Source organism: Equus przewalskii, chromosome 15, assembly GCF_037783145.1.
Source record: "Equus przewalskii isolate Varuska chromosome 15, EquPr2, whole genome shotgun sequence".
In the NCBI taxonomy this organism is placed as follows: domain Eukaryota; kingdom Metazoa; phylum Chordata; class Mammalia; order Perissodactyla; family Equidae; genus Equus; species Equus przewalskii.
The window spans coordinates 38,565,484-38,586,550 of record NC_091845.1 but is presented as its reverse complement, the minus strand read 5'-3'; the positions used below and the strand labels follow the sequence as shown (position 1 = coordinate 38,586,550).

General features: G+C 57.3%; 2 protein-coding genes and 1 long non-coding RNA gene across 7 annotated transcripts in view; 2 read left to right on the top strand and 1 right to left on the bottom strand.

Moving 5' to 3' along the window:
• SEMA3F (semaphorin 3F) overlaps positions 1–12,159 on the top strand; it is a 29,377-nt gene extending 17,218 nt beyond the window's left edge. Inside the window, exons 3-19 of one of the 2 annotated variants that reach the window (XM_008529794.2) lie at positions 1,105–1,265; positions 1,368–1,430; positions 1,550–1,669; positions 2,383–2,475; positions 4,036–4,129; positions 5,452–5,571; positions 6,050–6,189; positions 6,309–6,423; positions 6,589–6,658; positions 6,826–6,970; positions 8,032–8,254; positions 8,893–8,981; positions 9,114–9,155; positions 9,341–9,498; positions 9,687–9,754; positions 10,036–10,169; positions 10,824–12,159. In XM_008529794.2, the coding sequence (XP_008528016.1) occupies positions 1,105–1,265; positions 1,368–1,430; positions 1,550–1,669; positions 2,383–2,475; positions 4,036–4,129; positions 5,452–5,571; positions 6,050–6,189; positions 6,309–6,423; positions 6,589–6,658; positions 6,826–6,970; positions 8,032–8,254; positions 8,893–8,981; positions 9,114–9,155; positions 9,341–9,498; positions 9,687–9,754; positions 10,036–10,169; positions 10,824–11,234 (2,246 nt within the window). In that variant the 3' untranslated portion in view covers positions 11,235–12,159. The remainder of the gene's footprint in view (positions 1–1,104; positions 1,266–1,367; positions 1,431–1,549; positions 1,670–2,382; positions 2,476–4,035; positions 4,130–5,451; positions 5,572–6,049; positions 6,190–6,308; positions 6,424–6,588; positions 6,659–6,825; positions 6,971–8,031; positions 8,255–8,892; positions 8,982–9,113; positions 9,156–9,340; positions 9,499–9,686; positions 9,755–10,035; positions 10,170–10,823) is intronic. The other variant, XM_008529796.2, reaches the window with a different exon arrangement.
• Positions 12,160–14,235: 2,076 nt separating this feature from the next.
• On the top strand, positions 14,236–19,505 carry GNAT1 (G protein subunit alpha transducin 1). The gene is made up of 9 exons (XM_008529797.2): positions 14,236–14,739; positions 16,028–16,070; positions 16,176–16,317; positions 16,411–16,568; positions 16,659–16,787; positions 17,021–17,150; positions 17,436–17,589; positions 17,716–17,907; positions 18,260–19,505. The coding sequence occupies exons 1-8, from the start codon at positions 14,634–14,636 to the stop codon at positions 17,904–17,906; spliced, it is 1,053 nt and encodes a 350-aa protein (XP_008528019.2). The 5' UTR covers positions 14,236–14,633; the 3' UTR covers position 17,907; positions 18,260–19,505.
• LOC139075930 (uncharacterized) lies at positions 15,703–18,768 on the bottom strand. 4 transcript variants are annotated; one of them, XR_011526924.1, is made up of 5 exons: positions 18,598–18,768; positions 17,730–17,882; positions 17,460–17,536; positions 16,165–17,292; positions 15,703–15,864 (listed from the first exon to the last, which is right to left on the bottom strand). It is a non-coding gene; the product is annotated as an uncharacterized lncRNA (long non-coding RNA). The 4 variants fall into 4 exon arrangements; XR_011526927.1 differs by lacking the exon at positions 18,598–18,768 and adding an exon at positions 18,007–18,058; XR_011526926.1 differs by lacking the exons at positions 15,703–15,864; positions 16,165–17,292; positions 18,598–18,768 and adding an exon at positions 18,031–18,107 and having other exon boundaries at positions 17,400–17,536.
• Positions 19,506–21,067: the final 1,562 nt, after the last annotated feature.

The following is a 21,067-nucleotide window of genomic DNA, read 5'->3' as shown; positions in this document are numbered from 1 at the left end:
ATCCCCTTGGTGAATGCCTCATCTTGTGCAGGACATGTGTGTGCATGTGTGCATACCTGGGCCATGTGCGTACATGCATGTGCTCTTCTGTGTGCTGCCATCTCAAGCCTCCTGTGCTGGTGAATATTCATCAGCCTCATTACAATCTTCCCCCTGTTGCTGAGCTAAAAATAGCTGGTGGTGGGTGGAGGAGGGGCTTACCAAGGGGACCCCTTGGCTCTCCCCCTCCCAGAGGAAAGTTCCCAAGCTTCCTGGAGTCCTATGTCTGTCATTGACCTTTCACCTGCTAAGTTCCCTCCCGTCCTTCAACCCCAGGAAGGAGGACTTTCCTCCAGGAACCTGGGGGTGGGAGGGCCAAGGCTGCCAGACTCACGCAAAAGAGAAACTGAGGACTCAGCTGGAACCTGCCCCCAGCCCCAGGACACTGCAGCACTAGGGGGAGGGTCTCTTTCCTGGGAAAGACTGTCCCTGGCTAGTTCAAAGTGGCCTGAGAATTCCACCATTAGCAGCCCAGTGAGATCTGAGGGAAACCCAAAGTCTGTTACGCAGTATGGCTCCAGCAGGGCTTTCTGGTGTCCTGGCTAACCTACTCAGACAAGGTGGGACCTTGCTGTGTGCCAGCTTTGCCCTCTGTCTGGTGGGCAGCTGGGGTGAGGACAGGGCATCCTGCCTCTGTTCCAGCATCTACAGGCTGTCCTGGATGTACCTGCCCCCCACTCCCCTGCTCGTTAACCCTTTTAGGCCCCTGTGGGAAGCTGGCCCCACCCTGAGCATAGGAGCATTAACCCCCACCTGAATAAAGGCTCTTTGATGCCATCACACGCCCTGGCCCTTGCCCACTGCCCTTTCATTGGGACCCAGAGACCGGCTAGGGCTGCCGATGAATCAGGGCTTTAGCTTTGGGCATGGCCCCTACCCTGGCCTGCCCACCTGTCCCACTTTCTCCTTCCAGCATGTCAGGGACTAGAGAGGGAGCTAAGTAGGCCCTGGAGGGGAAGCTGGGGGTTTAAAATGACTGTGTGGTGGAGGTCTCCCCTCTGTCAAAGTGGGTATGGCTGGATGATCTCTGAGGGTCCCAACTGCTGCCCTGCCCTCCACTCACAGAGCTTAAGGCCACAGGGACTGCCCACTTCTTTAACTTCCTGCTCAACACAACTGACTACCGGATCCTACTCAAGGACGAGGACCACGACCGCATGTATGTGGGCAGCAAGGACTACGTGCTATCCCTGGACCTGCACGACATCAACCGAGAGCCCCTCATTGTAAGGGCCAGCCCAGATGTTGGGTGGGGGATGAGGGACACAGGGCCCCGGGGCTGGCGGCCTTGTCCAGCAGGCTGTACCCTCTGATCTCCATCTCTGCAGATCCACTGGGCAGCCTCCCCACAGCGCATTGAGGAGTGCGTGCTCTCAGGCAAGGATGGCAACGTGAGTGTGGTGGGGTCCACAGGTGGGATGGGAAATGGGGAGTGGGGCAGGTGACCCCAGGGAGGCAGTGGAGCCAGGCAGGCATCCGGGTACCTCTTTGGCTTTCCCTCCCACCCCAGGGTGAGTGTGGGAACTTCGTCAGGCTCATCCAGCCCTGGAACCGCACACACCTGTACGTGTGTGGGACCGGCGCCTACAACCCCATGTGTACCTACGTAAACCGTGGCCGCCGTGCCCAGGTAAGCCCCACCCACCCAGGCCCTTTGCTGCCCCCATTGGTGGCTACATTCCAGGGTTATCACTGATGGGAGAATGGGCTTGAGCCCCAGCCTTGCCACTTCCCAGCCCTGTGACCTTGGGTGAGTGACTCCTTACACCTCTCAGAGCCTCAGTTTCTCACCTGAAAGTGGGGCTAATAGCTGCCTTTCTCACAGGTTGGTGTGAGGAGAAGGCAGTGAGCTAACACTCCCAAAGCTCTTAGCACTGTGCCTGGCACATAGTAAGCACTTGCTCCATATGAGGCAGTAGTTCTCTTGGCTATGCCTGTGGACCGTGCCCCTGCAGCTAAGCCAGGGGGCCTGGAGGGGGCCTCAGCCTCAGGAGACTGGATGCCTGGATCAGCTTCCGTCCCACAACCTGGGGGAGAGTTGCCACTTCCTCAGCTCTGCCCCACCCTGCCCGCTTCTGCCCTTTTCCATTTCCATGTGGGCATGTGTGTGAGCTGGTGCCACCTTGTAGAGCATGTGTGAAAGTGATTGGACCAAAGGGACACATGTGTGCAGGCGTGCACCAAGCTGTATGTGTGTGTGCACCTACAGGTGCATATATGTACTCTGGGGCCCAAGTGCTCACGTGTGTGCCTGGCACGTGTGGTGTGAGAGACTGGCAGCCCAAGTCCGCTCCCCCAGCCCCTTCCACCCTTGGCTCTAACCCTTGTTCCTCATCTTCTCAGGCCATGTCCTGGACCCAGATGCAGGTGGTCAGAGGCCGAGGCAACAGAGCCACGGATGGTACCTTCCGCCTGACGCCCACGGCCCCACGCCAGGTGGGCCTCATCCCTCCAGGCCCTCCAGGCAGTACTGCCAGCCAGGAATCTGTACCTAGGCCAGCTTCCCCGCAGTCTTCCCTCTATCTCTGGGCCCCCAACCCCACTCCTTCCCCTCTAGTGCCCTCAGGCTCTGAAGGCGTTCCCAGTTGGATTCATGTCAACCTCACTGTGACCCCTGCAGGCAAGAAATCATGAAGCCACCAGGTGGGGAAGACAGGAGCCCTGGGGACAGCTGTGCCTTAGTCTCATAACACGTGTGTAGACACACATGGGTACACATCAACATACTCTTGGGCACATGTTGTGTACTCTCAAACCCACATCTTTCTTAGTACCCAGAGTGGAAACATGGCACATGTGTACAGTCTGACACATTATTCTCAGGTGCCCATGCCCCATGCCTCCCATGGGTCATCGGTTGACACAGGTGTCCTGCACACTCACATGCTTGGGGCTCTCTTCCCCGGGGGTGGGAGGGACAGAGCTGTCTGTCCACTAGTCATGACCTGGGACTGGGCTGGGGGGGCTGGGGCTGCCGGTGAATGATAGAGCAAGTGGGCACTTGAGCATGAGTGTCTGTGGCAGGGAGTGCTGAAAAGTGGGACTGCTCAGACTCTGCGTGTGTGGTGCCTAGGGCGTGAGCAGTGGGTTCCGTGTGCTGCCAGTGATGTTTGCTATGCTTTGTGTGTAGCCCCACGTGTGCAGGAAGTCATGTGTGCAGAGTGGAACTGGAAGCGGGCCTGTGTACACCTTCCCATCGCCATCCCTGCCACCTGCTGCCACCTCCTTCCTGCCTCTGTGCCTCCCTGCTTTCCCTCCCTTCTTCCCATGAGCTCACCCTGGTCCCAGTGCCTCCACCAACCTTCTTCCTGGCATCTTCAGGCTGGGCTGGGAGGCACAGGGGGCTTTGTGAATTCCATGTGGTCTGGGCTGGACCCCTCAATTCCTGGCTCTCTAGGGAGACATGTGGAGCTGGGGGCTCTGCTGAGGGGCAGGAAAAAGGCCATGGCCTATTAGTCTGTCCTGAGGACCACAGGTAGGGCACAAAGCCTGGGGAAGCAGTGGCTTCAGAGCCCTCTGACCTGGAGGGACCTTATGGCAGAGGACAGGATCCCAGGCCCTTGGCCGGTACCTCCTACCTTGGTCAATTTGACAGCCCCTTCTTGGCCCAGGACAGGCAGCCACAGCTCACAGTTGTGCTTCTGTGGCCCAAGGGGGCTATGGCCAAAGTCTTCCAGAACCAGTGGGCATGGACAGGCTTCGGCCCCTATAAGCCCATCCCATGCCCCTCTCATGGCCCCCAAAGCAGAGTCCTCTGAGACTTGATTCCCAGGTCTTATCTGAGACCTGGGATCAGGAAATCCCTCCCTTGGAACTTTCAGCATGGCCCTACCCCGGAAGACCTGGCTAGACAGTTAAAACCCAAAGAGATGTGGGGATTGAAGGGAGGTGGCTTCAGGAGTGTCCCTGGGGACTCGCTCTCACCCTGGGATGACCCTTGCCCTTTCCGGCTCTGGGACGAGCTTGGACGATGCTGAGTCCCCCTCTGCCCTGCAGGATTACATCTTCTACCTGGAGCCTGAGAGACTCGAGTCAGGGAAGGGCAAGTGTCCGTACGACCCCAAGCTGGACACAGCCTCAGCCCTCATCAGTGAGTGCCCCCACCCCACCCTGGTTCTACAGCCTGAAGGTGTGGCCTCTGCCTCTGGAGTGGGGGGCATGGTACCAACACACCCCAGGGCTGAGATAGTGAACATGCCGTCCCTGAACCTCCCCAATGGGGCCCCACTTGGCAGGGAGAGGGGTACAGACCAGACCCTAGTGTGAACTGAGGGGCGGAAACAAGGTGGTGTAAGCCTCCATCCAGCCTCTCAGATGGAGTGCCAAGGGGACCAGATCCTACTCTGAAATCCACAGTGTGGTTCATGCAAAGGCCAGAATTCTCCCGGCTGCAGGCACCCGGAAGAGAAGATGAGCTGAGTCTGTACTAGGGGTAGTATAAGGCAGGTGGTCCCATAACATGTTCTCGGTTCTGGAGGCTGAGAAAGGCCCACAAGGAAGCACCAATGGAGGTCCTGGCCCTGTGACCAGCTCGGGGGAGTTTGTTTCTGGTCTGGCCAGGTGTCTGGGAGAGTTGGGGGAATGTTCTCTGAGGAGGGGTCCTGCCTGGGGCCTCTAGAGCAGCTGCTGCCCCTGCCTCCCGGTGGGGTGAGTCCACCACTGACCCTGGCCCCTGCACTCTGCCTGTTTTCTGGCTGCCCAACCCGGTCTGCCTCTCAGAGCAGCTGCAGGGCGCTGTGCTACCTCCAAGCCTGGGAAAGGCCCCGGGGCAGAGGGTAGGCATTATCCTTCCCCTCTTGGTGAGTGATAAGGTTCCTAGCCTGATGGCAGAGCCCAGACCAGGGAGTCTGATGGGGGAAGACTGGGCCTGCCCTGGGGAGTCTAGAGGGAAGACATGAGTGGAGTGCTAGAGCCAGCATGGTTGTTAAATTTTCAGGTATTTTGTGAGCTAACTGTTAAGCATAGCTATTATTAAACATTCTATAAACTTAGAATTAAATAAATTACTTTAAAAACAAAGGTAAAAATACTCAAAACTCATTACTTCCTAATTATTTTACCACTATTTTATTATTATCTCTGCTCTTGAGGTTATTGACATCTCTTTTATCTGTGGGGTGGAAATACTATACTGTTGGCAGCTCTTCCCAACTCCACTTTCAGTGACCTCAGGTTAGTAGCTTGAAATCAGCCGTGGTGGGAGTATTTACACCACAGCAATTGGCTCTTGCTACTAGTCAGAGCTAATTGCTACTAATCCCAGTCCTCCCAGAGCCAGCACCCCACCGGTGATAGGATCGTGCCCTGGGGAGCCTGAGGGGGAGACAGGACCCTGCCTTGGAGGTCATTTGGGCTGTGTTGTGGTCCTATCAAAGGGCGGTCCCCCTGACTGACCCACCGGCCCACCCACAGACGAGGAACTCTATGCTGGTGTGTACATCGACTTCATGGGCACTGATGCAGCGATCTTCCGCACGCTTGGAAAGCAGACAGCCATGCGCACAGATCAGTACAACTCCCGGTGGCTCAATGGTGAGCACAACCTGCAAGACCTTCAGTGGGCAGTGTGTCTGGGATGTGTCAGGGGAATCATAAAGAAGCTCTTGGGGCCAGCCTGGTGGCATAGTGGTTAAGTGTGCACGTTCTGCTTTGGCGGCCCGGGGTTCGCCGGTTTGGATCCCGGGTGTGGACATCACACTGCCTGGCAAGCCATGCTGTGGCAGGTGTCCCACATATAAAGTAGAGGAAGATGGGCACAGATGTTAGCTCAGGGCCAGTCTTCCTCAGCAAAGAGAAGAGGATTGGCGGCAGATGTTAGCTCAGGGCTAATCTTCCTCAAAAAAAAAAAAACCTCTCGTGGGGTAATTTTTGGCCCTATGCCTGGCTAGGGCAGGGGTAGTTTCTTGTCTGGGGAAGAATTAGGGCTGTTCCTCTGCCTGGCTGGGAATTGTGATGGGGAAAGAGGCATGTTGGAGGAGGGCTCACTCAGTGAACCCCTGCCCACCTGCAGAGCCTTCCTTCATCCACGCTGAGCTCGTCCCCGACAGCGCTGAGCGCAATGACGATAAGCTCTACTTCTTCTTCCGTGAGCGGTCCGCAGAGGCGCCGCAGAGCCCCGCTGTGTATGCCCGAATTGGACGGATCTGCCTGGTAGGCACTGGCAGGGCCCCCATGTGGCCCCCTTTCCAGACTCGTTCCTTGCTCTGTCAGTCCACCAGCAGAGTCTTGGGGGTGAGTAAGCTGATCTGATCTGGCCCCCTGCCCCCTAGAATGATGATGGTGGCCACTGCTGCCTGGTCAACAAGTGGAGCACATTCCTGAAGGCACGGCTAGTCTGCTCCGTGCCAGGCGAGGATGGCATTGAGACTCACTTCGATGAGCTCCGTGAGTACCCAGCAGGCAGGTGGAGTCCTGTGGCTACTATGGGAGGGATGGAGCCTGGATGGGTGGTCAGGGTGCATTTGGTGGGCTCCCCTGGGCAGGAGTGGGCAGGGCCCTGGGGCTCCTAGGGCTGGGTACCTTCCCAGCACCTTCTCCCTCTGTCCCCAGAGGATGTGTTTGTCCAGCAGACCCAGGATGTGAGGAATCCAGTCATTTACGCTGTCTTTACCTCCTCGGGGTGAGGCTGGGGCTGGGGCCAGCAGTGGTGGAGGGTGGCTGGGTTGGGGGGCTATGACTCGTGGAGGACCCCAGCCTGATGGCGAGCTGTGGGGTGGGAGCAGGCTGGGGAGGGACCCTGGGCCAAAGGTCTGCCCTACTCACAGCAGCAGCCTGTCCTACCCGCAGCTCCGTATTCCGAGGCTCTGCTGTGTGTGTCTACTCCATGGCTGACATTCGCATGGTCTTCAATGGGCCCTTTGCCCACAAAGAGGGCCCCAACTACCAGTGGATGCCCTTCTCAGGGAAGATGCCCTACCCACGGCCCGGCACGGTGAGGACCCCACTCACTCCGCCTCTCCCCTTCCTCTCCTTCCACGAGGCCTGCTCTGGGCCAGGCCCTTTGCAGACATGGGCCCCACCATCATGGAGCTCACAGCTAGGAGGGAGAGGTGGACCATACACACATATAAACCCACGATTTACCCTCAATAAAGCTGAAATTAAAAAAAAACACACACAAACACAAAAAACACCATTTACACACAGGGTAAGGCTGTGAAGGGACCCAGCCAGGATCCTGAAACAAAGATGGTGGGCTGGGTGTGACAGGCTGCTCCCTCAGGCTGCTGTTTGGGAGCTGAAAGTTGGAGGGAAGAGTCTTCATGGCAGAGCTGTGGGGCAGGCTGGATGTCAGCATAGCTGGCTAACAGTAGGCAGGGAGGTGAGGGTGAGCAGGGCAGGGTGGGAGGTGATCCACTTGATCTTGGTGTGACATGGGCCACTGCAGGAGTAAGCAGGAGAGCAACATGATCTGATCAAACACAGTGGGCAGTTACTACTCCATGTGGTCAGGGCTGGGAGCAGGAAGGTTGTCTCAGCAGAGGTCAGGGAAGGCTTCCCCCCAGAGATGAACTTGGAGGCTGGAAGGATGGGCTGGAGTTAGGCTGGCAGGGGTGGGGAGCAGGCAGAGGGAACAGCATCGGGGAAGGAGTAGAGCATGCCTAGGGTGTTAAAGGAACTAGGGCCTGCAGTCCCACTGAGCGGGGGTGGGGGGCGGGGAGGAGACTGGAGGAATAGCCAGAGAGGAAGGAGACAACTGGGTGGGGATGATGACGTGGAAAGGGAGTGGTCAGCTCTGCTGAGCACTGCCACAAGGTCATGGCACATGAGGCCAGGGAAGTGACCATGGTATTTGGCCATGTGGGACCTTGGGACTTTGGCTGAAGGAGGACCTGTAGAGACTGGGTGTAAGACAAAAGCCTGGATGGGGGTTCTGAGGAGCAGAGCAGGTGGAGGTAGTGGGGACAGAGAGCAGAGGTTTCTCCTGAAGCTAATGGGTCCAGCGAGCCATGCCCAGGTGGCCTGGGCCTGATGCTCATCACCTGCCTGCAGTGCCCTGGCGGAACCTTCACACCATCCATGAAGTCCACCAAGGACTATCCTGATGAAGTCATCAACTTCATGCGCAGCCACCCACTCATGTACCAGGCTGTGTACCCTCTGCAGCGGAGGCCCCTGGTGGTCCGCACAGGTGCTCCCTACCGGCTCACCACTGTTGCTGTGGACCAGGTGGATGCAGCTGATGGGCGCTATGAGGTGCTTTTCCTGGGCACAGGTACCCACTGCTGCTCCCAGCCCCTCCCACGCTGGGCCCACTGGGTGGAGGGTGCTGATCCATGGGGCTGGGACCTGCCTTGCTGGGGGTTGCTACAGGCTTGTCAAGGTCAACTCTGCCACCTTCGTCCTTTGGAGCCTTCTCCCTATTGCCAGGATAACAGACTAGGGGATGGGGAAACTCCCACCGCCATCCTTGGGGGCTGGGAGAGCAGGGACACTGGGCACCTGGGGACCCTTGTATGGTCAGGAAAGGGGGGACAGATGGCAGACACCTCCAGGATACATTGATCCAAATACTGACACACATGCTCTCAGGTGCACACTTGCTAGTGCAGCCACCTCGGTTCCAGCCTCGCTCAACACAGAGGAATACCTCCAGTGTCCTGTTCTCAGCAGTGCCCAAATGAGGGTCTGGGGTGGGAGGGGCAGACCCTGGCTGTGACCCCCTAATCCTGGGCCACTCCTCTCAGACCTCTTCCCCTCATCCTGGTGGGAAACTCTTCAACCCTGGCACAGAGCTCCTTCTCCACTGCCCTCCGGGGGGGGTGGGGGTGCCCTGGTGGGGGAAGGGCCTGAGGCTGGTGCCCCTTCCCCAGCGTCCTCAGCCCCACTGAGGCCCTGCTCGGCCCGTTCCAGACCGCGGGACAGTGCAGAAGGTCATTGTGCTGCCCAAGGATGACCAGGAGATGGAGGAGCTCATGCTGGAGGAGGTGGAGGTCTTCAAGGTGGGTGTGACACGATCCAGTCCTGTCTTCCTCACCCTGGCCCTCCTCAGTACCAGCTCCTGACCTCAGATTTCAAGGTCAGGGCAGGCAGGAGACCCCCAGGGTCCCAAGCTGACCCTTATATTCTTCCAGGATCCAGCACCCGTTAAGACCATGACCATCTCTTCCAAGAGAGTGAGTTTTGGCGAGGTGGGCTGGGGGTGGCATTGCAGTTTGCTTCGCCTTGGGGTCATGCCCTTAGCACAGCGATAGGGAAACTGAGGCACAGAATAGGAAGGGAAGGAACCCAGCCCAACTGGCTCCTGATGGGGGCTGACTGTGGGGCCTAGGAATTGACGATCCCCTACCCCCACCTCCAGCAACAACTGTACGTGGCCTCAGCCGTGGGTGTCACACACCTGAGCCTACACCGCTGCCAGGCTTATGGGGCTGCTTGTGCCGACTGCTGCCTCGCCCGGGACCCCTACTGCGCCTGGGATGGCCAGGCCTGTTCCCGCTACACAGCATCCTCCAAGAGGTGTGGACCCCCAGATCCTTGGAACTTTAGCCACCAGATGCAGGGCCCTGTCCTGGGTGTTTGGAGATGGAGGTGATATTACCCGGGGGAAGTCTATGGGTGAGACATCCTACCCTCGAGTCTTAGGGGTACAGGCACCTGGGGGGAAGCTTCCTTGAGAATACTCCTTCAGGAGCTATCCTCACCAGGCGGAGCCGCCGGCAGGACGTCCGGCACGGGAACCCCATCAGGCAGTGCCGTGGGTTCAACTCCAATGGTGAGTGTGCTGTGCATCACAGTGTGGAGCCCTCGGCAGCCCACCCAGCTGCTCGCAGGGTCCCCCACTGGAAGGATTCTCCCATGGTTCATAGGGGTGAGGGGGCTCAGGGTTTTGGAGATAGGATGTCCCTAGCCACCCCCTCAAGAAGTGGATGCCTGATGGCCAGCCCTGCCTTTATGAATGGGTGTCCTGTATGCGCTCCTCAGTGCTGCCCCTTGCTAGCCTGCAGTCTGCCCAGAGGCAATGCTGCTTCCCCACAGCGCCCTCTTGTTCTACAGCCAACAAGAATGCCGTGGAGTCGGTGCAGTATGGTGTGGCGGGCAGTGCAGCCTTCCTTGAGTGCCAGCCCCGCTCACCCCAGGCAACTGTTAAGTGGCTGTTCCAGCGAGATCCCAGTGACCGGCGTCGTGAGGTGATTTCCTGTGCCCCACAGTCCTCGCTGTGGATGCAGGCGTCCCTTGTACAGTAGAAATTCCACGTGGGTGGAATGTGGCATAGGGGCCAATCTGGGGAAGCCCTCGTTCTAAGAAAGCCCCTCCAAACTCCTTTCCCTACATGGAAATCATTTGGGCGACTAGTTATATGGAAACGCTGTCGAGTTTCCATGGTATATGAAAACCATTTATAGGCATGCCTCTTTACATGAAAATTCCAGGTGTGTTCTCCACTGGAAGTACACCTCGTTGTGTGGAAACATCACTTGGTTGAGTTCCAGTATATGGACATTCTGTGGGGTAGCCCTCATTTTAAGGGAACACTTCCAAGGCATCCCTTTTTATATGGAAACTCCATGAGGGTGCCCCAATTGAGTATTCTCATTAAATAGAAGTTCTGTGTATATGCTCCAAAATTCTCTCATTGTACAGAATCCCCTTATGGTCATCCCTCCTGAAATGGAAATGTGTATTGGTGCCTTCTTCAAATGTTATGTGGTTTTTCTTGGTATATGGAAATTCCACATGGGTACCCCTACATGGATTGGCCACAAAGGTGGTCTGATCAGGGAGCTGGCTGCGGCAGCAGAGTGGTCAAACAGTCCCTGAGCCCCCGCCCCCTACCCCTGCAGATCCGTGCAGAGGACCGCTTCCTGCGCACAGAGCAGGGCTTGCTGCTTCGTGCCCTGCAGCTCGGGGACCGCGGCCTCTACTCCTGCACAGCCACCGAGAACAACTTCAAGCATGTCGTCACACGAGTGCAGCTGCATGTACTGGGCCGGGACGCTGTCCATGCTGCCCTCTTCCCACCACCAGCTGTGAGCGCCCCTCCACCTGCAGGCGCTGGCCTCCCCACGCCCCCTTACCAGGAGCTGGCCCAGCTGCTGGCCCAGCCAGAAGTGGGCCTCATCCACCAGTACTGCCAGGGCTACTGGCGCCACGTGCCCCCCAGCCCCAGGGATGCCCCAGGGGCACCCCGGCCTCCTGAACCCCAGGACCAGAAAAAGCCCCGGAACCGCCGCCACCACCCGCCGGACACATGAGGCCAGCTGTCTGCGCCCTGCCATGGGCCAGCCTAGCCCTTGTCTCTTTTAATATAAAAGATATATATATATAAATATATATAAATATATAAAATATCTATATTCTATACACACCCTGCCCCTGCAAAGACAGTATTTATTGGTGGGTTGTATATAGCCTGCCTCAGCGGCAGCATCACCCAGAACTTAAACCCATGCTGGTCAGAGATGGCAGAAAACAGAGCCCACCAAACCAGGCCCAGCCAGTTGGCAGGGCCAGGCCAGGACTACACAGTCCCTAGACTCAGCTGGGAGTCTACCTGCTCGACACCACCACTGGGATCTACAGGACACGGAGGGAGCAAGCTCTACCTGGATGCGGCATGGACTGTACACCTTTGTCAATGTGTGCTGTCAACCTGTGCCGCTGGCATAGATGTGGATGCGAGGACTGCTTCAGAGACTCGGGGTGGGGGGTGGGGGCTCAGATGCACTCAGAGAAGGGAAGAAGAGGTGGTCACAGGATGCCAGCCCCTGCCTGGGAGGGGGGCACTCAGTCAAGGCCAGCCCCTTCCCGGGTATTTATTCTGTATTTATTGGGGACAGGAGAAGAGCCCCACCTGGGTGCTGCAGCACCTCCAGCCCCTCCTCCCTCCCTTCCTGGCCACTCTACCTCTGCTTTTTCTGGGCCACTGTGACCCAGGGCCTGGGAGAATAGCAGAGAGGCCAGGAGCAGGAAGGGCTGGGGGAGCGGGGCATGGTGGAGGCTTGGGGCCTGCAGCAGCTCTTCAGGGTTCCCTTCTGCCCACCACTTCAGGTGATGGGTGTAAATAGCTCTGGGGGGCAGTTGGGTAGGTGGGTAGGGGCTCCTGGTGGCCCTCTGCTGCTCAGGCCACAGCTGCCCTTGGGTTCCATCTTGCTAATAAACACTGGCTCTGGGACTGGACTTTGGCTTTTCTCCTTGGCAGAGGAGGGAGGATGGGGGTCCAGCCTGTGCCCAGATTCTGTCTCTCCTGATCTCCCCACCATGTGGCCTGGCCACCAGTTCCCACACCTCTTCACTCATTCACTCATTCCATTCACTTTCATTCACTCATTCAACTGTTTGATCATTATTCAATGCTGCTTTCTCACCTGGCTTTGTGTCTGGCCTTGTCCTGGGCACTAAAGACTCAGAACTGGCAAGACAAAGCCACAGCCCTCACAGTCCAGCTTCCTCCGCCCTGAGAGTCGATAAAATTCCCATTCTTCCTGCCTCCTTCCAGCCAGCTCTCAGCAGAGGGCCCAGCATGAGCAAATGTCCAGAAGTGGGGAAGGCAAGGAGGAGAGATGGGGAGCTGCAGGAGAGAAGGAAGTGGGGCTGGGGGCCCTGGACCAAATTAATGAGTCAAGCCTTGGCAGGGGAAGCTAAGAGCTGGGGAGGTCAGGGATCTAGCAGGGCTTAGGGCTATACCTGGCAGGTAAGAGGAGCCAGGTGGAGACTGGGAGGCAGTGGATTGGCCTGACTACTTTAAATAAACCCAATATATAGAAACCAGGTTTTTGCTGGTTTAGCAATCCTGGGCTCCTGTACCACCCCAAACCCCTCGAGTATCTAAGGGGCTGCAGAGACCCCCAGGGCCCACTTGCAATGTGGGAGGTGGAGGATGGATGGAACCTGAAGGCTGAAAGTGACACAAATGATCTGTTGCTCCTGGACAGATCCCTCTCATCCAACAGGGTAGATAGTGAAGCCACCAGCCAATAGTAGGAGCCGGTATCCACTTCCCACATGTTTAGGGACAGTCTTCAATGCTCAGTTAACTGGGGCCCTGGCACCCCCTCGTGGTCTCTTGGGTATGCAACAGAGTTGAGTACTAAAAGGCAGCCAGGTTTCCAGGAGGGAGTCCAGCCAGGAGGCCCTGAGAGCCCAGGGAGGGCCTCTGATGGGAGGTGGGAAACCTCCAGAGCCTGGGAGCTCAACACTGTGGCTCAATGGAACCACTTCTGCCCGGCAGCCCACCCTGTCCCATCTGAGCCCACACACAGACCCTTGATACTGAGGCAGACGTGCCCTAGAGATACACCTAGGCAGGTCCCAAGTACCCACTGGGGACAGAACAGGAACAGGGTAGATGAGCTCCACCCCTCCATGCCCCTGAGAACACCAAACCCGCTCTGGAACTCAGTTTCCCCATCTGACAACAGACCTGCAAAACATTCTCTTGAAGAGCCTGACCACCTCTGCAGATCAGAGACTTTGTTGCACTTGAGTACACATGTACACACAGGCACAGGCGCACACAAGTGTGTACACATACAGGCATACACATACATAAATGTACATGCACACAGGCACAAACACAGGCCAGCGTGCACCAACACACATTGCATGTGTACATGCAGGTGTACATTCACACACACATATGCACACATGTTAATCCACACAAGCACAGCAATGAACACATATGAACACTGTACACATGAAGAGAAATTCACAAAAGTACATCTACACATTTGCGCACACTTGCACACGTGTACATAAACATGCACTCACAAAAGCACAAACACACAAACGTGTACACACAAGTATATACTGACAAATACGTGTCATGTCATAGCCTTGGTTGGTGCCAGGAAAGGATAGACACACACAGCCAGGCACACAGCAGACATGCACGCCCACCCAAGCTCATTGGAATCATGGAGGCATGTAGAGGCCCTGCCCAGGTCAGATCCAGCCCTTGGTACCGGGCAAATGTAGGGTCCACTTTTTCCTCTTGACTCCCTGCAGACCATGGAACCCTGGCCCAGAGTCACCCAGCCCTTTTCAATCACCTCCCGCTGTGTGACTCTCTGAGCCTCCACTTCCTCATCAGTAAAATGGAGCTGATGATGGGGCACCCACCCCTCAGGGCCAGTGTGAGCTTACAACAAGCTAAGGAGCAGTGCTGAGCCCAGTGCTGGGTAGGGGGCCTCTACTCCCCGCTGCCAGCCCCACCCTCTATTGTCCCGGCTCCTGGGGCTCGAGGCCCTATCTTCCCCTTTCTGAGGCTGGACCCTACCAAACTTATCTCCCTGCTCTAGGGTAGGGGCTGGACTGTCTCCAGGATCTTTCCTGGAGTGTTGGGCGGGTAGAGGGGAGTGCAGAGTCAGCAGTTGAGGGATTGGGGCCATGCCAGCCTGATTAGAAGGGCTGGGGGCTGAGCTGGATTCACCTGTCCTTGTCCCTGATTGGCTCTGGGGTACCTCCAGCTCCCAAATCCCACTAAGCAGCCCCACCAGGGCCCGCACAGGTCTGTGGAGAGCCAGTTGGTTGCCAGTCCTAGGGCCAGAAGGGTGTCTGGGGAGGCCAGAGGCTGACCTGAGCCTGGCTCTGGGGATCCCCTCCATCCAGAAGAGCCACCTGACCACCGTGTTCCTTCACCTGCTGCTGGAACCATGGGAGCTGGGGCCAGTGCGGAGGAGAAGCACTCAAGGGAGCTGGAAAAGAAGCTGAAAGAAGATGCTGAGAAGGATGCTCGAACCGTGAAACTTCTGCTTCTGGGTAGGGGTGTGGGCCCAAGTGGGGCCATTGCCACCAGGGCATAGGCCCGGGGGCAGGCAGGTGGCCCTTCTGTGAAGCAGGGGTAAACTGGGAAGAAGAATGATCCTGCAACAAGGCAGGGAACAGAGTGGGAGCCCTGGCAGGGCTTGGCCTGATAGGCAATACTCCTGTTCCCCAAGGCTGGGTGTCCCACAGACCCCTCTCCAGAGGGCCCTCCCTCAGGCAACCTCCCCTCGGGAGAAGTGTGTGCCAACCACATTTTTGTGCAGATGTGTGTATGAGGCACACTTGTACCCTGGCTGGGCTCCCTCAAGCTTCAGCCTTCCACTTGATGGGCCTTCTGGGAAGGGCTCAGAAATGAGGGGTCTCCTTGGTAGCCCCACAATAGGGCTGCTCCCTTGGGAAGGACAAGGTCACGGTGCTCCTGGGAGTGGGTAGCCTCTAGGACTGCTCAGATCCACAGACAATGACCCTCAGCTTCCAGCGTTTTATTGTTGGGAGACCTGCAAAGCAGCTAAAGGGGGTAGAGGGGTACTAATGCCCATTGGGGGATAGAGAAAGCCATGTCCCTGGTCCCATGGGTAGTGAGGGGAGATGAGGCTGACCCAGTGCCTCGAGGCCACTGCCTCGCCCCAAAGGGAAGAAGGAGCTGCTTTGAGAGGGTAGTGCAGGCTCCCCCGCAGGCTCTCCAGGGTCCAGTCAGGCAGCTGGATGTGGGCAGAGGGACCAAGACAGACTATCCTGGGGAAGACAGAGAAGCTAAACCAGAAATCCCATTAACTACGCCCAACGCCCTCGCGAGAGCAGGCTCAGAGGGGCTGTCAACTCTGTCCTCTCCCCGACCCAAAGGTGCTAATTCCCTTTGAGCCTCTTGGAGACACTCCCCTCCCACCTCAGATGAAAAGCAGGGGTTGACCCAGCTCAAATAATCTCGTGCGTGCAGTACAAGAACTCTTCACAAGGTGGCGTTCCAGTTTGTCTTTATTTTGGTCTCAGACTAATAAAGACTTCGTATATCAGCATCTTCGAGGCTCGCCAGCACAGTTGAGGTCGCTGATGTCCCTCGTCAGCCCCTCTCCGTCACTCCTGATATTTACAAAAGTTTTTCTGCCAGGGTATCAGAATCTTTGAGGGGTGGGGGGAAAACAGGTGGGACTGGGGGTTGGGCTTAAGCCCTGTGTCCCCCTAGCCATCTTCCGGGCTTCCCGGGGAGGGGGTGGGGGCGGGCGGGTGGAATTGGGGGAGGTGCGGTCAGCGTGGCTCTGAGGCACCGGGGCTTCCCTTCCAGGTGCAGGTGAGTCCGGGAAGAGCACCATTGTCAAGCAGATGAAGTGAGTACCCCTGCCCGTCCCAGGACCCTGGGGATGGGTGCGTGAATGGGGCCTGTCCTTCCCCAGCCGCCCATGAGTCGCTGACCCGGTTCACCTCGGCCGCAGGATTATCCACCAGGATGGGTACTCGCTGGAAGAGTGCCTCGAGTTCATTGCCATCATCTACGGCAACACGCTGCAGTCCATCCTGGCCATCGTGCGCGCCATGACTACGCTCAACATCCAATACGGAGACTCTGCGCGCCAGGTGTGCCAGGAGGCGGGCTGAGCAGGGCCTCTGGGTACTCGAGGCCCAGGGCTGGGCCCACGGTCACACCAACCACTCCCGCCCTGACCCCAGGACGATGCCCGGAAGCTGATGCACATGGCAGACACCATCGAAGAGGGCACGATGCCCAAAGAGATGTCGGACATCATCCAGCGACTGTGGAAGGACTCGGGTATTCAGGCCTGTTTCGATCGCGCCTCGGAGTACCAGCTCAACGACTCCGCTGGCTAGTGAGCGCACAGGCAGGGCACGGGGGTGCGGGCAGGGTCCTGTCACACCCCCTCCACCCAACCCCACCCACACCCCGGGGTCTCCCGCAGCTACCTCTCCGACCTGGAGCGCCTGGTAACCCCGGGCTATGTGCCCACTGAGCAGGACGTGCTGCGCTCGCGTGTCAAGACCACGGGCATCATTGAGACGCAGTTCTCCTTCAAGGACCTCAACTTCCGGTACAACCACCCTCGCTCTCACTCCCGGGGCCTGCCCACGAGTTTACCGCCCCGAGGCCCCGTCCCTACTAGAGACCCTGCCCCTTCTGAGACACCCTGCCCACGGAAAGGCCCGGCCCTTCAGATGCCAATCCCCTCTGAGCACCCCCCAGCCGGCATTAGGAGGCGAGGGGATGCCTGTGGGCACGTCCAGAGGCCTGGATGCGTGGGTTCAGGCGCCAATGGCCTGGCAGGATGTTCGATGTTGGTGGACAGCGCTCGGAGCGCAAGAAGTGGATCCACTGCTTCGAGGGTGTGACCTGCATCATCTTCATCGCGGCACTGAGCGCCTACGACATGGTGCTAGTGGAGGATGATGAAGTGGTGAGTGCCAAGCAGGGCCCGTGTGTTGAGGGGGGAGGCGGGAGACAGTGTTGCGGAAGCCGGAGCGTCTGCGAGGGGATATTCGTTCCAGAGCTGTCTGAAGCAGGAGAGGAGGCAGCCAGCAGCCCCACTGAGGGGGACCCTGGAAGACTTGGGGCTGTCAGAGAGGGGAGGCCCCGGCTGCCCCAGAGCCCAGAGAGGAGGGGTCGGCTCGTCGGCCGAGGCCGCGCGGGGGGCAGCTGCCCATCTCTCCCCGTGGTGCCTGACAGCCTCTGCCCTCCTCAGAACCGCATGCACGAGAGCCTGCACCTGTTCAACAGCATCTGCAACCACCGCTACTTCGCCACCACGTCCATCGTGCTCTTCCTCAACAAGAAGGACGTTTTCTCGGAGAAGATAAAAAAGGCGCACCTCAGCATCTGCTTCCCGGACTACAACGGTGAGACCGCCCCCCCCGGCCCGGCCGCCAGGCGGCGCCCCAACCCCACGCTCGACCTCGGCCTGCGCTCCCCGCGCGGCGCTGCGGGAAGGATCCGCAGGGAGTGATAGCCCCCTCCCCCGCCAGGGCCCAACACCTACGAGGACGCGGGCAACTACATCAAGGTGCAGTTCCTCGAGCTCAACATGCGACGCGACGTGAAGGAGATCTATTCCCATATGACGTGCGCCACCGACACGCAGAACGTCAAGTTTGTCTTCGACGCTGTCACCGACATCATCATCAAGGAGAACCTGAAAGATTGCGGCCTCTTCTGAGGTGGGCCCCTCGCGGGCCCGGATGCTCCCTGTCGTGCCCCTTTGTCTCAGTACCCCAAGCCCGGTCCTCAGCTCCCCACCCCACATCACTACAGCAGACCTCGCCCCAGCTCTCCAGACTCACAGCACTGCCTGGACTCTACTGCTTCTAGGCCCCACCCTGGTTCCTCAGGTTCCACCCCACTGCCACAGGTCCCTCCCCTGGGTCACAAGTCCCACCTACTTAATGTCTCTTGACCCCGCCCAGATCCCCAGGTGTCACTGCTTCCAAACCCACCTCCACATGTCTCTCAGCCTAAGCCAAATTATTTTGGGGCTCAAGGATGTTGACATGGTTCCTTTTCTCTTCACAGGTGCCTGAACTCATTTGTGTCCCTGAGACCTTTTAGCCCTAGCCGCCTTGTAGCCCCAGCCCACAGGACCCTATCAGCTTCCCAGGACTCCTGGGCCCCAGCCTGTGGCCCCACCAGCCACAGACCCAAAGCCCGGAGCCTCCCCTATGGCTCCCAGGTCTCCTAGAGTCCACTGCCCCCAACCCCAGCGCTGCCCTTCGTGGCCTGGCTGCACTAGCCTCCAGGACCCACCACAGCCAGCCCCAGCTAGGAACAGGCAAGACTTGGGGTGCCAGAGCTCACAGTGACTCAGCAGTGCAGGACCGACCAGTCTCCTACAGCTCTCGCCCGTGACTCACCTGGTGGGTCTGGGCTCAGCAAATAGCCCTCCCTCCCAGAGTTTCATGAAGGGCAGTGGGGCAGGCAGAGATCCCTCCTCCACGCAGTCCTGTTGCCTACCATCAGCCCATACCAGCCTTACCACCTCCATGTGACAAGTCTGACACCTGTCTACCCAGTGGCCAGTGACTGTCCTTCTCAGCAACTTCAGGGGTCCAAAGTCCAAGCCAGCTCTGGCCTGTGCAGCTCCTACATAGATGAATTAATGAGTAGGGGTAGGCCTGGGAGCCCCTAGGTGCTAGGGAGAGACTCAAGCTGGACTCTTCCCCACATTCCAGGTTTAGAGTAACCCCCTAGCCCCTTCCCCCACAAGCTCTTCCCCCTCTGTCCGTCCTTGGACACCAGATCCATGTTCTACCTTACCCAGCCACCCACAGTACTCCAGGCCCTCAGGTCAAGGGCATGGTCTGTTGAGGGAGGGTACTGTTGACACCAGCTATGGCCAATAGTCGAGCTGTCCTGAGGGGTGGCTGGGGGCAGAGTTCAGCTCCCATCGATCAGCCCCAGGCAGAGGATTTGGGACAGGATGGATGCCTAGGTTGTGCCCAGAGGGGTCTACCGCAGGTGAGGTCATAAGCAAACCTAGGTGACCCTCTTGTCCCTGCCAGCAGCTTCTTTCACCCTTTCCACTCAGGGCCCATTACCTGGCAGGAAAAACTGAGGGCCATGCCTGAACCATCAGGGACAAAGGCCCATGCCCCACATCCCTGCTCCCTGCTTCCTCATCAGGCACTGAGTCCTTTCGGATGCCGGTGGGCTGGAGTCTGTGCTGCAGGTGAGGACAAAGAGCTTCATCTAGCAAGGCCAGGCACCATTTGCCCTCCACTTAGCTGGATGCACGGACTCTGTAATAAACCTTTACATCAGGGCCCAGCTGTCCTTTCTTGGGGAGAGGGGAGAGCATTAATTATCGCGAGTCGCGGGCATTTAAATATTCAGTGCCCAGTGCTGGGCTGGACATGAGTGGGAAGATAGTCCCTTCCAGGGAGAAGCACCTGGCCTGACATGGCAGGGGGCACTCTTGGGGCCATGGGACCAACTTGTGTCTCTTGAGGAGGAATGAGGGGGAAAGGAGCCATGGGAGATGTTCACAGGGACAGTCTTGGATCAAGAGGGAGTTTTGAGGTGGAAGTTCAGTCTGGTGGGGACAGTAGAATGTGTAATGCCCAGGAACACGGGCCACAGTTCAGCGGAGAAGGAGCAGGGAAGGGGGACATGGGGTGGGGAGACAATGGGCAGGTGCCAAATGCCAGCCTGAGGGCCTGGGCTTCCTCCAGAAGACAATGGGTCTTGGAAGCCCTTGAAGCTAGGACATAACTGCAGGGCTGGGATCAGGGTGAGGCAAATGAGGACCTCACTTCTGGTACAAAATTTAAGGTTGTGCCAAAAAATTCAGTAATCAAGATAAATAATATGTTAATGCAATACTCCTAAAAATCAAAATTATTGCAAAGGAAATCCATGAGGAACAAAATATCAAAATTTTAAATAAAGACAAGATCAAAGAGAGCCCTGTCAAGCCATCTTGGAGCCTGAAGCAAGAGGAAAAATGTCCACTCCTAGACTTGTTTTTATGTATTTTCAATGGTTAATGTTTTTACAGAACATTAAAGTAGTTGAAAAAACATTGAAAAATTGAAAGTAGGTACATTAAAACTCACAATATCATTTTAAGCTTAAATATTTTATTTATACCTAAAACAGAATTTATAATTTTATTTTCCTGGCTTTAATGAAAATAAATCATCAATAATATTTTCCAAATCTGCTTATGGAAAAAATAATCATTAAAACTTTTCATAAAAACATATTTATAGGAGTACACATTTTTCCTGGGGGCCAGTGTGAGCAGGCATGGGGGAGGAGAGGAGTGGGGCTGAGGGGTCCATGAGGAAGAGACATATGTCCTCATTACCCCATGGGGCCAGGATCTGCAAGGAAGGACTCAGCGACAAGGGTCTGGATCTGTGCAGTTGACTAAGCTGGGACCACAGATGAGTATTAGACGGACTGAGTTTTCTGGACCTGTGGCCACTTGGGGGAGATGTTCAGGAGGCAGATAGATACTTGGGGCTGGGCAGAAGGCAGCATGTGGGCAGAATCCTCAATGTCCAGGTGGAGGGTGGAGCTGTAAGCCTGAGGGGGGCTAGAGAGGGGAGAGTGAGGGTGCCAAGGCCTGAGCACAGGGCGGTGGCGAGGACACTGGATGCCTTAGGGAGCCCAGGACACATGTGGGCAGCCATGCTGGTGCTGATCCGAGGCCTGAAGGAAGGATAGGGCTTGGGCTAGTGGTTCAGGGCCCCCGCTGAGTGATCTTGGGCCTGGCTGAGCTGGGGCTGCTCTTCTTTACTAACAACCCTCTGCCTGAGCAGTTTACTGGAGCAAGGTGGGGCAGGGGAGAGTGAAAGCGGGATTTAATGAGGGAGGCAA